Raw genomic sequence first — 17,201 nt, 5'->3', positions numbered from 1 at the left:
ACCCCTGCCTGCCGTGCTCCATTGTGCTGCCAGCTGGCCATGCCAATCAAGATGTAGCATTGAATGCTGGAACCAGCGGTCTCTGTAGGCCTCAGCTCCATACTGAAGAGGAGGATAGCTGCACTCTGTGCCATTTGTGCAAATTAGGTTCAGCCTTTGGGCTTCTGGCAGGGTGCCCATGCAGCTTAGCTGGGCAAAGTTTGGGCACCTGCAGCATAAATGGCAAAGAACATAATGGAAACTAGCAGGAAATGGGGAGCTGTCTTTGGCCAGGAGATTACAGACACTCAGGGCTGTTTGTGGCCAAGAGTACAGGCTGAGTTTGATAATATTCTTTTGAAGGTAACTGGATTGTGATTTGCAAACCAGCAGCCAGACTCTGCCTCCCCTTACACTCCTGCTGCTGTGCTGACCTGGAGCCTGATCCTGTTTTCTGGTGTTTTAATGATGGTTTATGTCATGCGCTTTGATAGCAGCTTCCACCTGAAGATCCAAAGCCTATACAAATAGTGGTGTCTGTAGCCTCGTCACAGGCCCCTGGGAAGTGGGGACACCCCATCATTCAGATGAGGAAATGGAAGCACTGAGTGGATGGGTGAGTTGCCCAGGGTAGCAGAGCTGAGAGTAGGATTCAGGAGAGTCAGGTTCTACTCTGCTGCCCTGGGCAAGTCGCCCCTCCACACACCAGGAAGAAGGATGGGGCTGTGCATAATCCCTGTGTGACGCTCTGTACCTCAGGGGAACACCCTAACCCCCAAGTTCATCTTTATAAAATGATTGTGTGGTATCCAATGCAAAGTTTGTCATATTGGGTGTCTTCGGAAGGCTCATAATGCACTGAGCATGGTAGTTATAGTGATGTTATAGTAATTGTTACAGTAATGTTATAGTAAGGTTATATGTTATAATTTCATGTATATAGTTATGAGGCTGAAAATGTATCCTCATGGTTTAAAGCAAGCCCATGCAAAAACTCTCCAAGAACTGAGAGGCAGTTCACACCTCATCAGGGCATGGATGGGACAAACCCAGCCCAGCCTCACAGGAACAATGGACACTGTTTTAGGCAGCGACAAAATAATCTGTTAGACCCTTGAGGAAGTCACCCCATTCCTTTGGGCAGTTTGGGACTGCAGTGAGGTAATGCTCACCTGACTCTGAAGGGGAGGAGCAGGGCAAAGCCAAGAGGAAAGCAAGGACATGATAAAAGGGAAGAGACATTTTGCCATGCTCTCTCTCTTCCACCTACATCTATAGACAGCACCACCACCAAGCGACTGAACCACAGATCAAAGGGGAGAGCCTGGCTGAAAAGCCAGCCTTGTGATGAGAAGCATCTAAGTTTGTAAGGACATTGAAAGTGTTAAGATCAGCTTAGAATGCGTTTTGCTTTTATTTCATTTCACCAAATCTGACTTGTTATTCTTTGACTTATAATAATAGAATATCAGTGTTGGAAGGGACCTCAGGAGGTCGTCTAGTCCAACCCCCTGCTCAAAGCAGGACCAATCCCCAACTAAATCATCCCAGCCAGGGCTTTGTCAAGCCTAACCTTAAAAACTTCCCAGGAAGGAGATTCCACCACCTCCAAACAAACCCTTCTTGTTACTCTTAACCATCCCTTGCTAGTTGCAACTCCAGTTGTGATTTGGCCTTCCTGATTTCACTCCTGCATGCCTGTGTAATATGTTTATACTCCTCCCTGGTCATTTGTCCAAGCTTCCACTTCTTGTAAGCTTCTTTTTTGTGTTTAAGATCAGCAAGGATTTCACTGTTAAGCCAAGCTGGTTGGCTGCCATATTTACTATTCTTTCTAGATGGTTTGTTCCTGCAACCTCAGTAAGGATGCTTTAAAATACAGCCAGCTCTCCTGAACTCCTTGCCCCCTCATGTTATTCTCCCAGGGGATCCTGCCCATCAGTTCCCTGAGGGAGTCAAAGTTTGCTTTTCTGAAGTCCAGGGTCCATATTCTGCTGCTTTAACTTTTTTCCTTTTGTCAGGATCCTGCACTCGACCATCTCATCGTCATTGCCTCCCAGATTCCCATCCACTTTTGCTTCCCCTACTAATTCTTCCCAGTTTGTGAGCAGCAGGTCAAGAAGAGCTCTGCCCCTAGTTGGTTCCTCCAGCACTTACACCAGGAAATTGTCCCCCCACACTTTCCAAAACCTTCCTGGATTGTCTGTGCACTGCTGTATTGCTCTCCCAGCAGATATCAGGGTGATTGACGTCCCCCAGGAGAACCAGGGCTTGAGATCTAGTAACTTCTGTTAGTTGCCTGAAGAAAGCCTCGTCCACCTCATCTCCCTGGTCCGGTGGTCTATAGCAGACTCCCCCGCGACATCGCCCTTGTTGCTCACACTTCTGAACTTAATCCAGAGACTCTCTTTTTCTGCAGTTTCATACTGGAGCTCTGAGCATTCATATTGCTCTCTTACTTACAATGCAACTCCCCCAACTTTTCTGCCTTGCCAGTCCTTCCTGAAGAGTCTATATCCATCCATGACAATACTCCAGTTCATAGATTCATAGATACTAAGGTTAGAAGGGACCATTATGATCATCTGGTCCGACCTCCCACACAATGCAGGCCACAGAATCTCTCCCACCCACTCAGTTATGTGAGTTATCCCACCAAGTCTCTGTGATTCCAATCACATCATAATTCCTTGACTGTGCCAGGAATTCCACTTCTCCCTGCTCGTTTCCTAGGCTTTTTGCATTTGTGTGTAGGCACTTAAGATAACTTGCTGATCGTCCTACTTTCTCAGTATGAGGCAGGAGTTCTCCCCTCTTCTGCTCTCCTGCTCGTGCTTCCTCCTGGTATCCCATTTCCCCACTTACTTCAGGGTTTTGGTCTCCTTCCCCCAGTGAACCTAGTTTAAAGCCCTCCTCACTAGGTTAGCCAGCCTGCTTGTGAAGATGCTCTTCCCACTCTTTGTTAGGTGGAACCCATCTCTGACTAGCAATCCTTTTTCTTGGAACACCATCCCATGGTCAAAGAATCCAAAGCCTTCTCTCCGACACCACCTGTGTAGCCATTCACAATTCGACGGTCTCTACCTGGGCCTTTTCCTTCCACAGGGAGGATGGACGAGAACACCACTTGTGCCTCAAACTCCTTATCCTTCTTCCCAGAGCCACGTAGTCTGCAGTGATCTGCTCAAGGTCATTCTTGGCAGTATCATTGGTGCTCACGTGCAGTAGCAGGAAGGGGGAGTGATCTGAGGACTTGATGAGTCTCAGCCAATTTTCTTCACCGTCCTTCTGTCCCCGCTGCACAGCCTGCTCTGATTCCTCAGAATGTTGTGCCCGCAGAAGCATATCCTGACATCTGTCCAGGAAACCTTCATTTTCTCTTATGCAATGCAGGGTTAATACTTGTTTCTCCAGTCCTTGAACCTTCTCTTCCAATATGGAGACCAGCTTGCACTTTGTGCAGACAAAGTCGCTTCTGTCCTGTCGAAGAAAGACAAACGTGGTACATCTTGTGCAGGTCACAAGAGCTGATCGCTCACCATCCATATTACCTTCCTTCTAAGAGCTTCTTCAGCTGTTGCAGTTATTACTCACAGAAGCATGTAAGATGAAAGCCTCAGTGGGCTTTTCCAAGGTGAACTCCCAGGCAAACTCCCCCTGTTAGCCTCTCTGCTGTTCTACCTTTATAGTTAATAAATCTGTTTGTTTATTCTACCTGAAGCAGTGCATTTGGTTTGCAGTGTGTCAGAGACTTCCCTTAGGAGAACAAGCCTGGTACATATCAATTTCTTTGTTAAATTGACAAACTTATATAAGCTTGCAACATCCAGTGGACATAACTGGACACTGCAAAATGGAGGTTCCTAGGGTTGTTTCTGGGACCGGAGATACTGGCTAGTGTCATTCGCTTGCAAGTAGCTGGGAGCAGCTTACATGCCAGAGGCTGTGCGTGAACAGTCCAGGAGTGGGGGTTCTCACAGCAGAGCTGGGTAAGGCTGGCTCCCAGAGTTAAGGATTGGAGTAGCCTAGCAGATCAGTGGTCCAGACAACACCAGAGGGGAATGTCACACCCTATATTTTAAGAACCACTCCATCCGCCTTCCTGGCTTGCAGTGTGAGGTGGAGGTTTGGTGTGTTTTAGGTGCTGGGTATGGGATTGCTGCTGAGTCCTCCTTTCCCATTTCCCACACTGGACTCTGAGGTGTAAATCAGGATAGATCCACAGCATAGTCAGTTATACAGCTAAGGATCTGTTAGCATACGTTGCTTTCATTTGCTGAGCTTGGCAGTTCAGTGACATTTAAAGATGCTCAGAAGACTTTGGGGAAGGGGACACTGAGAGATTAAAATGGTCCTTTGTTGGGGCCATTGTGTAGACACGTTTGTGTATGTGCGTGCCAGACATCACACTCACAAACTGACACAACACCAATATTTACAGGACGCCTTAGAGCTCTGGCTCCAGGGATGTTCTGATTTGCATCAGGAAATCCCCATTGTTAAACTTAGTGTTTCATGTATTTCCTTTTCTCCTTTCACCTCCTCCCTTGTGTCTCGGCATATTCCTCTTTCTGGCCTGCACTTAAAACCTGACGCTATTTTTCCTTCTCCCAGGATGATTTAAGGACCCAGGTGATGAACCTGAACCGTCAGCTGAATGAAATGGCGAGTGACCGGGACCAGACCAGCAATCACATCCTGCAGCTGCAAAAGTTGCTGGCAGACTCTGAGGAAGGCCAGTCATTCTCCTCTTCTCCCTCTGATTCCATAAGGCTCAGTTGATGCAGCTGGAGCAGACTCTGTCACTGGAACAGCAGGAGCACACAGGATCAGCTGTCCTCTCGTGTCAGAAGGGGCTAGCCCTGCTGGTCAGGCAGAACTGGAGAGGTTCTAATTTGGGATTGAAAAGTGATGCCAGGCAAGCCCTGACCTCATGGCCAGGATGCAGCCATCCCAACCTGAGGGATGGAGGGTGTGTGTGACTAGAAGATTAGCTACAAGTGTAAAGCTACAGGAGCTTGCCAAAAAATGCTCCTGCAACCAGAGCCCAAGAGTTATGTGGTAACAAGCAAGCCACTTCTGCTCTCAGTGCCTCTTTTTGTCCTCCCAGCCTTTATCCATAGGGATTGCAAGCTCCTGACCTTGGGGCAAGGCCAGACTCTCTTTGGCTTCCTGATGTGGTCAGCCCTGCCTTGCTTCATGGAGTCCAGGGCTGGGTTCCTGGCACATGGCTTCTTTGGGGTGATATCCCCATGAACTGATGCAGCAACCCTTAGATCCAGCGAACTCGCTGTTCACATGTAGCTCGGGGACTTCAGGAGGCTGAGTGATGGCTTGGCTGGATTGCTCCCCCAGCCATCGAAGAGATCCACTGGGGAAGCAGTGCTCTTCTCCCTCCCACAGATCACTGTGGGACAGACCCCCCACTCCGGTCAGAGCCCATTCCTCAAACCCCGCCTCTTCTTTCCCATACCCAGGCAAGCGAGGCATGGACGGGTGCCTGAGCAGTACACAGATGGCCCTGGCGCTTCAGGAAGAGACCATTCGGAGAGTGGAGAGGGAGCACCACGAGTTGGCAGAGCAGATCGCTACCCTGGAGTGCAGCATGCATGCCAGGCAGGAGAGGAACAGGGAGCTGCAGGTGGGTCTGAGCCTGCGAGGAGAAGGAGTAAGAAGTGCATGTTATGGGGCAGCCACCTGTTAGGAAACAGGGAGGGGGAGCACTGTAAAAGTCACCAGTGGAAAGGGAAAGTTATAAGAACGGCCATATTGGATCAGACCAAAAGTCCATCTAGCCCAGTAGCTTGTCTTCCAACAGTGACCAATGCCAGGTGTCCCAAAGGGAATGAACAGAGCAGGTAAACATCAAGTGATCCATCCCTTGTCATCCATTCCCAGCTTCTGGCAAACAGAGGCTAGGGACATCATCCCTGCCCACCCTGGCTAATGGCTATTGATGGACCTATCCTCCATTAATGTATCTAGTTCTTTTTTGAATCTGTTATGGTCTTGGTCTTCACAACATCCTCTGGCAAAGAGTTCCACAGGTTGACCATGCGTTATGTGAAGAAATACTTCCTTTTGTTTGTTTTAAACCTGTTGCCTATTAATTTCATTTGGTGGCCCCTAGTTCTTGTGTTATGAGAAGGAGTAAATAACACTTCCTTATTTACTTTCTCCAGGCCAGTCATGATTTTATAGAACTCAATCATATCCCCCCTTCGTCTCTTTTCCAAGCTGAAAAGTCCAAGTCTTATTAATCTCTCCTCATACGGCAGCTGTTCCATACCCCGAATAATTTTTCTTGCCCTTTTCTGAACTTTTCCCAAGTCCAATATATCTTTTTTGAGATGGGGTGACCACATCTGCACGAAGTATTCAAGATGTGGGTGTACCATGGATTTATATCGAGGAATATGATATTTTCTGTCTTATTATCTATCCCTTTCTTAATTATGCCCAACATTCTGTTTGCTTTTTTGACTGCTGCTGCACATTGAGTGGATGTTTTCAGAGAACAATGACTCCAAGATCTCTTTTTTGAGTGGTAACAGCTAATTTGGACCCCATCATTTTATATGTATAGTTGGGATTATGTTTTCCAATGTGCATTACTTTGTATTTATCAACACTGAATTTCATCTGCCATTTTGTTGCCCAGTCACCCAATTTTGAGATATCTTTTTGTAGCTCTTCACAGTCTGCCTGGGACTTAACTGTCTTCAGTAGTTTTGTATCATCTGTACGTTTTGCCACCTCACTGTTTACCCCTTTTTCCAGATTGTTTATAAATATGTTGAATAGAACTGGTCCCAGTACACCCCTGGGGGAATCACCATTTACCTCTCTCCATTCTGAAAACTGACCATTTATTCCTACCCTTTGTATCCTATATTTTAACCAGTTACCAATCCATGAGAGAACCTTCCCTCTTATCCCATGACTGCTTACTTTGCTTAAGATCCTTTAGTGAGGGAACCTTATCAAAGGCTTTCTGAAAATCTAAATACATTATATCTGCTGGATCCTCCTTGTCCATATGCTTGTTCACCCCCTCAAAGAATTGTAGTAGATTGGTGAAACATGATTTCCCTTTACAAAAGTCAGGTTTACTGGCCTGTGTCATAAACATACAGCTGAGAGTAGCATAAAATCCCTCTATTACCTGTAAAGGGTTAAGAAGCTCAGATAACCTGGTTGGCACCTGACCAAAAGGACCAATAAGGGAAGAAGATACTTTCAAATCTGTGGGGGAAGGTTTTTGTTTTGTGTTTTTTTGTGTTCTCTCCAGGACAGCGAGGAACCAGGGCAGGGAAAATACATCTCCTAAAGCCATACCTGAACTAAGCATCTAAGATTACAAATTGTAAGTAATAGGAAGGAAATGCATTAAATTATCTTTTGTTTTAGCTTGTGAATTTTCCCTAGGCTAAGAGGGAGGTTTATTCCTGGGTTTTTTTTGTAACTTTAAAGTTTTGCCTAGAGGGGAATCCTCTGTTTTGACTCTGATTACCCTATAAAATTACCTTCCATCCTGATTTTACAGAGGTGCTGCTTTTACTTTTTCTTTATAACAAAGTTCTGCTTTTAAGAATCTGATTCATTTTTAGTGTCCTAAAAACCCAAGGGGCTGGTCTGTGCTCACCTTGTATCTCAAGCCTCCCCAGGAAAGGGGGTGAAGGGACTTGGGGGGATATTTTGAGGAACAGGAACTCCAAGTGGTTCTTTTCCTTGAATCTTTGTCTAATTCACTTGATGGTGGCAGCGATACCGTCCAAGGACAAGGAAGAATTTGTGCCTTGGGGAAATTTTTAACCTAAGCTGGTAGAAATAAGCTTAGGGGGTCTTTCATGCGGGTCCCCACATCTGTACCCTAAAAATTGGCATTATATTAGCTATCCTCCAGTCATTTGGCACAGAAACTGTTTTAAATGATAGGTTAAGACTACAGTTTGTAGTTCTGCAATTTCACATTTGAGTTCCTTCAAAACTCTTGGGTGAATACCATCTGGTCCTGGTGACTTATTACTATTAATTTATCAATTTGTTCTAAAACCTCCTCTAATGATACCTCAATCTGGGACAGTTCCTCAGATTTGTCACCTAAAAAGAGTGGCTCAGGTTTGGGAATCTCCCTCACAACCTTGGCCATGAAGACTGATGCAAAGAATTCATTTAATTTCTCCACAATGGCCTTATCATCCTTGAGTGCTCCTTTAGCACCTCAATTGTCCAGTGGCCCTGTCAGGGTTCCTTCCCCACTCTGAACTCTAAAATACAGCTGTGGGGACCCGCATGAAAGACCCCCTAAGCTTATTTTTACCAGTTTAGATTAAAAAATTTCCCAAGGCACAAACTTCGCCTTGTCTTTGAACAGTATGCTGCCACCACCAAGTGATGTAGACAAAGAACAGGGAAAAGACCACTTGGAGTTCCTATTTCCCCAAAATATCCCCCCACGCCCTTAAACCTCCTTTCCTGGGGAGGCTTGAGAATAAACAAGATGACCACAGACTAGCCTTGGATTTTTAACACCCAGAAAACCCAATCAGATTCTTAAAAAACAGAACTTTATTCGAAGAACAAAAAAAGATAAGAGAACAACTCTATAAGATCAGAATGGAAGATAATCTTACAGGCAGTCAGATTCAAAACATAGAGAATCCTTCTAGGCAAAACTTTAAGTGACAAAAAGACACAAAAACAGGAATACACATTTCCTCCAGCACAGCGAATTTCACAAGCCAAAACAAAGAAAACCTAACACATTTTCTAGCTAGATTACTTACTAACTTTACAGAAGCTGGAGGGCTTGCATCCTTGAACTGTTCCTGGCAAAGGTATCACAGAGACAGACAAAAGCCTTCCGCCCCTCTCCAAATTTGAAAGTATCTTGTCCCCTCATTGGTCATTTTGAGTGAGGTGCCAGCCAGGTTATCTGAGCTTCTTAACCCTTTACAGGTAAAAGGACTTTGCCTCTGGCCAGGAGGGATTTTATAGCACTGTATACAGAAAAGTGGTTACCTTCCCTTTATATGTATAACAGGCCCCTCTGGTCATTTAGCAGGCTTCCTGCTTCTGATGTACTTAAAAAAAATCTGCTATTAATTTTTGAGTCTTTGTCTAGCTGTTCTTCAAATTCTTTTTTGGGCTTCCTAATTATATTTTTACACTTCATTTGCCAGAGTTATGCTCCTTTCTATTTTCCTCATTAGGATTTAACTTCCACTTTTTAAAGGTTTCAGAGTAACAGCCGTGTTAGTCTGTATTCGCAAAAAGAAAAGGAGGACTTGTGGCACCTTAGAGACTAACCAATTTATTAGAGCATAAGCTTTCGTGAGCTACAGCTCACTTCCTCAGATGCATATCGTGGAAACTGCAGCAGGCTTTATATATACACAGAGAATATGAAACAATACCTATTCCCACCCCACTGTCCTGCTGGTAATAGCTTATCTAAAGTGATTTCCAGCACAAATCCAGGTTTTCTCACCCTCCACCCCCCCACACAAATTCACTCTCCTGCTGGTGATAGCCCATCCAAAGTGACAACTCTTTACACAATGTGCATGACAATCAAGCTGGGCTATTTCCTGCACAAATCCAGGTTCTCACATCCCCCCCACCCCCATACACACACAAACTCACTCTCCTGCTGGTAATAGCTCATCCAAACTGACCACTCTTCAAGTTAAAATCCAAGTTAAACCAGAACATCTGGGGGGGGGGGGGGGGTAGGAAAAAACAAGAGGAAACAGGCTACCTTGCATAATGACTTAGCCACTCCAAGTCTCTATTTAAGCCTAAATTAATAGTATCCAATTTGCAAATGAGTTCCAATTCAGCAGTTTCTCGCTGGAGTCTGGATTTGAAGTTTTTTTGTTTTAAGATAGCGACCTTCATGTCTGTGATCGCGTGACCAGAGAGATTGAAGTGTTCTCCGACTGGTTTATGAATGTTATAATTCTTGACATCTGATTTGTGTCCATTTATTCTTTTACGTAGAGACTGTCCAGTTTGACCAATGTACATGGCAGAGGGGCATTGCTGGCACATGATGGCATATATCACATTGGTGGATGTGCAGGTGAACGAGCCTCTGATAGTGTGGCTGATGTGATTAGGCCCTGTGATGGTGTCCCCTGAATAGATATGTGGGCACAGTTGGCAACGGGCTTTGTTGCAAGGAGAAGTTCCTGGGTTAGTGGTTCTGTTGTGTGGTATGTGGCTGTTGGTGAGTATTTGCTTCAGGTTGCGGGGCTGTCTGTAGGCAAGGACTGGCCTGTCTCCCAAGATTTGTGAGAGTGTTGGGTCATCCTTTAGGATAGGTTGTAGATCCTTAATAATGCGTTGGAGGGGTTTTAGTTGGGGGCTGAAGGTGACGGCTAGTGGCGTTCTGTTATTTTCTTTGTTAGGCCTGTCCTGTAGTAGGTAACTTCTGGGAACTCTTCTGGCTCTATCAATCTGTTTCTTTACTTCTGCAGGTGGGTATTGTAGTTGTAAGAAAGCTTGACAGAGATCTTGTAGGTGTTTGTCTCTGTCTGAGGGGTTGGAGCAAATGCAGTTGTATCACAGAGCTTGGCTGTAGACGATGGATCGTGTGGTGTGGTCAGGGTGAAAGCTGGAGGCATGCAGGTAGGAATAGCGGTCAGTAGGTTTCCGGTATAGGGTGGTGTTTATGTGACCATTGTTTATTAGCACTGTAGTGTCCAGGAAGTGGACCTCTTGTGTGGACTGGACCAGGCTGAGGTTGGTGGTGGGATGGAAATTGTTGAAATCATGGTGGAATTCCTCAAGGGCTTCTTTTCCATGGGTCCAGATGATGAAGATGTCATCAATATAGCGCAAGTAGAGTAGGGGCTTTAGGGAACGAGAGCTGAGGAAGCGTTGTTCTAAATCAGCCATAAAAATGTTGGCATACTGTGGGGCCATGCGGGTACCCATAGCAGTGCCGCTGATCTGAAGGTATACATTGTCCCCAAATGTGAAGTAGTTATGGGTAAGGACAAAGTCACAAAGTTCAGCCACCAGGTTAGCCGTGACATTATCGGGGATAGTGTTCTTGACAGCTTGTAGTCCATCTTTGTGTGGAATGTTGGTGTAGAGGGCTTCTACATCCATAGTGGCCAGGATGGTGTTATCAGGAAGATCACCGATGGATTGTAGTTTCCTCAGGAAGTCAGTGGTGTCTCGAAGGTAGCTGGGAGTGCTGGTAGCGTAGGGCCTGAGGAGGGAGTCTACATAGCCAGACAATCCTGCTGTCAGGGTGCCAATGCCTGAGATGATGGGGTGCCCAGGATTTCCAGGTTTATGGATCTTGGGTAGTAGATAGAATATCCCAGGCCGGGGTTCCAGGGGTGTGTCTGTGCGGATTTGATCTTGTGCTTTTTCAGGAAGTTTCTTGAGCAAATGCTGTAGTTGCTTTTGGTAACTCTCAGTGGGATCAGAGGGTAATGGCTTGTAGAAACTCGTGTTGGAGAGCTGCCGAGCAGCCTCTTGTTCATATTCCGACCTATTCATGACGACAACAGCACCTCCTTTGTCAGCCTTTTTGATTATGATGTCAGAGTTGTTTCTGAGGCTGTGGATGGCATTGCGTTCCGCATGGCTGAGGTTATGGGGCAAGTGATGCTGCTTTTCCACAAAAAGTGATGCTGCTTTTTGTGGAAAAGCAGCATCACTTGCCCCATAACCTCAGCCATAGAATCATCATAGAATCATAGAATATCAGGGTTGGAAGGGACCCCAGAAGGTCATCTAGTCCAACCCCCTGCTCAAAGCAGGACCAATTCCCAGTTAAATCATCCCAGCCAGGGCTTTGTCAAGCCTGACCTTAAAAACCTCTAAGGAAGGAGATTCTACCACCTCCCTAGGTAACGCATTCCAGTGTTTCACCACCCTCTTAGTGAAAAAGTTTTTCCTAATATCCAATCTAAACCTCCCCCACTGCAACTTGAGACCATTACTCCTCGTTCTGTCATCTGCTACCATTGAGAACAGTCTAGAGCCATCCTCTTTGGAACCCCCTTTCAGGTAGTTGAAAGCAGCTATAAAATCCCCCCTCATTCTTCTCTTCTGCAGGCTAAACAATCCCAGCTCCCTCAGCCTCTCCTCATAACTCATGTGTTCCAGTCCCCTAATCATTTTTGTTGCCCTTCGCTGGACTCTCTCCAATTTATCCACATCCTTCTTGAAGTGTGGGGCCCAAAACTGGACACAGTACTCCAGATGAGGCCTCACCAATGTCGAATAGAGGGGAACGATCACGTCCCTCGATCTGCTCGCTATGCCCCTACTTATACATCCCAAAATGCCATTCTTGGCATTCTTGGCAACAAGGGCACACTGCTGACTCATATCCAGCTTCTCGTCCACTGTCACCCCTAGGTCCTTTTCCGCAGAACTGCTGCCTAGCCATTCGGTCCCTAGTCTGTAGCTGTGCATTGGGTTCTTCCGTCCTAAGTGCAGGACCCTGCACTTATCCTTATTGAACCTCATCAGATTCCTTTTGGCCCAATCTTCCAATTGGTCTAGGTCCTTCTGTATCCTATCCCTCCCCTCCAGCGTATCTACCACTCCTCCCAGTTTAGTATCATCCGCAAATTTGCTGAGAGTGCAATCCACACCATCCTCCAGATCATTTATGAAGATATTGAATAAAACCGGCCCCAGGACCGACCCCTGGGGCACTCCACTTGATACCGGCTGCCAACTAGACATGGAGCCATTGATCACTACCCGTTGAGCCCGACAATTTAGCCAGCTTTCTACCCACCTTATGGTGCATTCATCCAGCCCATACTTCCTTAACTTGCTGACAAGAATACTATGGGAGACCGTGTCAAAAGCTTTGCTAAAGTCAAGAAACAATACATCCACTGCTTTCCCTTCATCCACAGAACCAGTAATCTCATCATAAAAGGCGATTAGATTAGTCAGGCATGACCTTCCCTTGGTGAATCCATGCTGGCTGTTCCTGATCACTTTCCTCTCATGCAAGTGCTTCAGGATTGATTCTTTGAGGACCTGCTCCATGATTTTTCCAGGGACTGAGGTGAGGCTGACTGGCCTGTAGTTCCCAGGATCTTCCTTCTTCCCTTTTTTAAAGATTGGCACTACATTAGCCTTTTTCCAGTCATCCGGGACTTCCCCGGTTCGCCACGAGTTTTCAAAGATAATGGCCAGTGGCTCTGCAATCACAGCCGCCAATTCCTTCAGCACTCTCGGATGCAACTCGTCCGGCCCCATGGACTTGTGCACGTCCAGCTTTTCTAAATAGTCCCTAACCGCCTCTATCTCCACAGAGGGCTGGCCATCTCTTCCGCATTTTGTGATGCCCAGCGCAGCAGTCTGGGAGCTGACCTTGTTAGTGAAAACAGAGGCAAAAAAAGCATTGAGTACATTAGCTTTTTCCACATCCTCTGTCACTAGGTTGCCTCCCTCATTCAGTAAGGGGCCCACACATTCCTTGGCTTTCTTCTTGTTGCCAACATACCTGAAGAAACCCTTCTTGTTACTCTTGACATCTCTGGCTAGCTGCAGCTCCAGGTGCGATTTGGCCCTCCTGATAACATTCCTACATGCCCGAGCAATATTTTTATACTCTTCCCTGGTCATATGTCCAACCTTCCACTTCTTGTAAGCTTCTTTTTTATGTTTAAGATCCGCTAGGATTTCACCATTAAGCCAAGTTGGTCGCCTGCCATATTTACTATTCTTTCGACTCATCGGGATGGTTTGTCCCTGTAACCTCAACAGGGATTCCTTGAAATACAGCCAGCTCTCCTGGACTCCTTTCCCCTTCAAGTTAGTCCCCCAGGGGATCCTGGCCATCCGTTCCCTGAGGGAGTCGAAGTCTGCTTTCCTGAAGTCCAGGGTCCGTATCCTGCTGCTTACCTTTGTTCCCTGCGTCAGGATCCTGAACTCAACCAACTCATGGTCACTGCCTCCCAGATTCCCATCCACTTTTGCTTCCCCCACTAATTCTACCCGGTTTGTGAGCAGCAGGTCAAGAAAAGCACCCCCCCTAGTTGGCTCCTCTAGCACTTGCGCCAGGAAATTGTCCCCTACGCTTTCCAAAAACTTCCTGGATTGTCTATGCACCGCTGTATTGCTCTCCCAGCAGATATCAGGAAAATTAAAGTCACCCATGAGAATCAGGGCATGCGATCTAGTAGCTTCCGTGAGCTGCCGGAAGAAAGCCTCATCCACCTCATCCCCCTGGTCCGGTGGTCTATAGCAGACTCCCACCACTACATCACTCTTGTTGCACACACTTCTAAACTTAATCCAGAGACACTCAGGTTTTTCTGCAGTTTCGTACCGGAGCTCTGAGCAGTCATACTGCTCCCTTACATACAGTGCTACTCCCCCACCTTTTCTGCCCTGCCTGTCCTTCCTGAACAGTTTATAACCATCCATGACAGTACTCCAGTCATATGAGTTATCCCACCAAGTCTCTGTTATTCCGATCACGTCATAGTTCCTTGACATCACCAGGACCTCCAGTTCTCCCTGCTTGTTTCCAAGGCTTTGTGCATTTGTATATAAGCACTTGAGATAACCTGTTGATCGCCCCTCATTGCCAGTATGAGGCAGGAGCCCTCCCCTCACAGACATTCCTGCCTGTGCTTCCTCCCGGTATCCCGCTTTCCCACTTACCTCAGGGCTTTGGTCTCCTTCCCCCGGTGAACCTAGTTTAAAGCCCTCCTCACTAGGTTAGCCAGCCTGCTGGCAAAGATGCTCTTCCCTCTCTTCGTAAGATGGAGCCCGTCTCTACCCAGCACTCCTCCTTCATGGAACACCATCCCATGGTCAAAGAAACCAAAGCCTTCTCTCCGACACCATCTGCGTAGCCATTCGTTGACTTCCACGATTCGACACTCCCTACCTAGGCCTTTTCCTTCCACGGGGAGGATGGACGAGAACACCACTTGCGCCTCCAACTCCTTTATTCTTCTTCCTAGAGCCACATAGTCCGCAGTGATCCGCTCAAGGTCATTCTTGGCAGTATCATTGGTGCCCACGTGGAGAAGCAGGAAGGGGTAGCGATCCGAGGGCTTGATGAGTCTCGGCAGTCTCTCCGTCACATCACGAATCTTAGCCCCTGGCAAGCAGCAGACTTCTCGGTTTTCCCGGTCAGGGCGGCAGATAGATGACTCAGTCCCCCGGAGGAGAGAGTCCCCGACCACCACCACCCGCCTTCTCCTCTTGGGGGTGGTGGTCGTGGAACCCCCAACCTCAGGACAGCGCATCTCATGCCTTCCAACCAGCGGAGTCTCCTTCTGCTTTCTCGCCCCAGACATATCATCTGGTCCACTCTCCGCAACGATACCTGTGGAGAGAACATGAAAGCGGTTAGTTACCTGTGTCTGTGTTACTGGAACCCGGACATTCCGCTTACCTCTTCTGGAGGTCACATGTTGCCAAGCTTCTTCACTGGTCTCTTGGCTCCTCTGTGCAACCTGCTCTATATCTGTAGAGCTTTGTGCCCCTAGAAGCCTATCCTGAGTTTCGTCCAGGAAATCCTCAGTTTCCCGTATGCAACGCAGGGTTGTTATCTGTTGCTCCAGACCTTCAATCTTCTCTTCCAATATGGAGACCAGCTTGCACTTTGTACAGACAAAGTCGCTTCTGTCCTGTGGAAGAAAGACAAACATGGCACATCCAGTGCAGGTCACAACAGCTGAACCCCCCCCTTCCATATCACCTTCCTACTATGAGCTTCCTCAGAGCAGTTTGCAAGACGTAAGCCTCACTGGGCTCCCTCCAGGCGAACTCCCAGGCAAACTCCTGCTGTGTGCTGCTCTGCTGTCCCCGCTGCTCAGCTGGTTCTCCGCCGCTCAGCTGGTTCGCGAAGCTCTGGCTATTTTTAAACAGCCAGGCTTCCCTGTCGCAAACAAACAGACACCCTACTGCCCGCCCCCTGCAGGCTAGCAGCCAATCAGATGCGGAACGCAATGCCATCCACAGCCTCAGAAACAACTCTGACATCATAATCAAAAAGGCTGACAAAGGAGGTGCTGTTGTCGTCATGAATAGGTCGGAATATGAACAAGAGGCTGCTCGGCAGCTCTCCAACACGAGTTTCTACAAGCCATTACCCTCTGATCCCACTGAGAGTTACCAAAAGCAACTACAGCATTTGCTCAAGAAACTTCCTGAAAAAGCACAAGATCAAATCCGCACAGACACACCCCTGGAACCCCGGCCTGGGATATTCTATCTACTACCCAAGATCCATAAACCTGGAAATCCTGGGCACCCCATCATCTCAGGCATTGGCACCCTGACAGCAGGATTGTCTGGCTATGTAGACTCCCTCCTCAGGCCCTACGCTACCAGCACTCCCAGCTACCTTCGAGACACCACTGACTTCCTGAGGAAACTACAATCCATCGGTGATCTTCCTGATAACACCATCCTGGCCACTATGGATGTAGAAGCCCTCTACACCAACATTCCACACAAAGATGGACTACAAGCTGTCAAGAACACTATCCCCGATAATGTCACGGCTAACCTGGTGGCTGAACTTTGTGACTTTGTCCTTACCCATAACTACTTCACATTTGGGGACAATGTATACCTTCAGATCAGCGGCACTGCTATGGGTACCCGCATGGCCCCACAGTATGCCAACATTTTTATGGCTGATTTAGAACAACGCTTCCTCAGCTCTCGTCCCCTAAAGCCCCTACTCTACTTGCGCTATATTGATGACATCTTCATCATCTGGACCCATGGAAAAGAAGCCCTTGAGGAATTCCACCATGATTTCAATAATTTCCATCCCACCACCAACCTCAGCCTGGTCCAGTCCACACAAGAGATCCACTTCCTGGACACTACAGTGCTAATAAACAATGGTCACATAAACACCACCCTATACCGGAAACCTACTGACCGCTATTCCTACCTGCATGCCTCCAGCTTTCACCCTGACCACACCACACGATCCATCGTCTACAGCCAAGCTCTGCGATACAACCGCATTTGCTCCAACCCCTCAGACAGAGACAAACACCTACAAGATCTCTGTCAAGCTTTCTTACAACTACAATACCCACCTGCAGAAGTAAAGAAACAGATTGATAGAGCCAGAAGAGTTCCCAGAAGTTACCTACTACAGGACAGGCCTAACAAAGAAAATAACAGAACGCCACTAGCCGTCACCTTCAGCCCCCAACTAAAACCCCTCCAACGCATTATTAAGGATCTAC

The 17,201-nt window shown here is 47.2% G+C and overlaps 2 protein-coding genes across 2 annotated transcripts in view; one reads left to right on the top strand and one right to left on the bottom strand.

The window, feature by feature from the left end:
* CROCC2 (ciliary rootlet coiled-coil, rootletin family member 2) overlaps positions 1-17,201 on the top strand; it is a 215,380-nt gene that overhangs the window by 159,753 nt on the left and 38,426 nt on the right. Inside the window, exons 29-30 of the mRNA XM_078854217.1 lie at positions 4,594-4,714; positions 5,457-5,620. Coding sequence (XP_078710343.1) covers positions 4,594-4,714; positions 5,457-5,620 — 285 coding nt within the window. The remainder of the gene's footprint in view (positions 1-4,593; positions 4,715-5,456; positions 5,621-17,201) is intronic.
* Positions 5,662-15,899, bottom strand: LOC144930860 (uncharacterized). Its single transcript, XM_078854318.1, has 3 exons — positions 15,689-15,899; positions 13,381-15,313; positions 5,662-5,676 (listed from the first exon to the last, which is right to left on the bottom strand). Exons 2-3 carry the CDS (start codon positions 14,596-14,598, stop codon positions 5,662-5,664), a joined length of 1,233 nt encoding a protein of 410 aa, XP_078710444.1. The 5' UTR covers positions 14,599-15,313; positions 15,689-15,899.

The sequence above is a fragment of the Lepidochelys kempii genome, chromosome 9 (assembly GCF_965140285.1).
Source record: "Lepidochelys kempii isolate rLepKem1 chromosome 9, rLepKem1.hap1, whole genome shotgun sequence".
Lineage (NCBI taxonomy): Eukaryota > Metazoa > Chordata > Testudines > Cheloniidae > Lepidochelys > Lepidochelys kempii.
This window is presented reverse-complemented; position numbering and strand designations above follow the sequence as displayed.

Coding starts and splice junctions, on each gene's coding strand:
- LOC144930860 (XM_078854318.1), bottom strand. CDS start 14,598: ATGTCTGTGAGGGGAGGGCTCCTGCCTCATACTGGCAATGAGGGGCGA.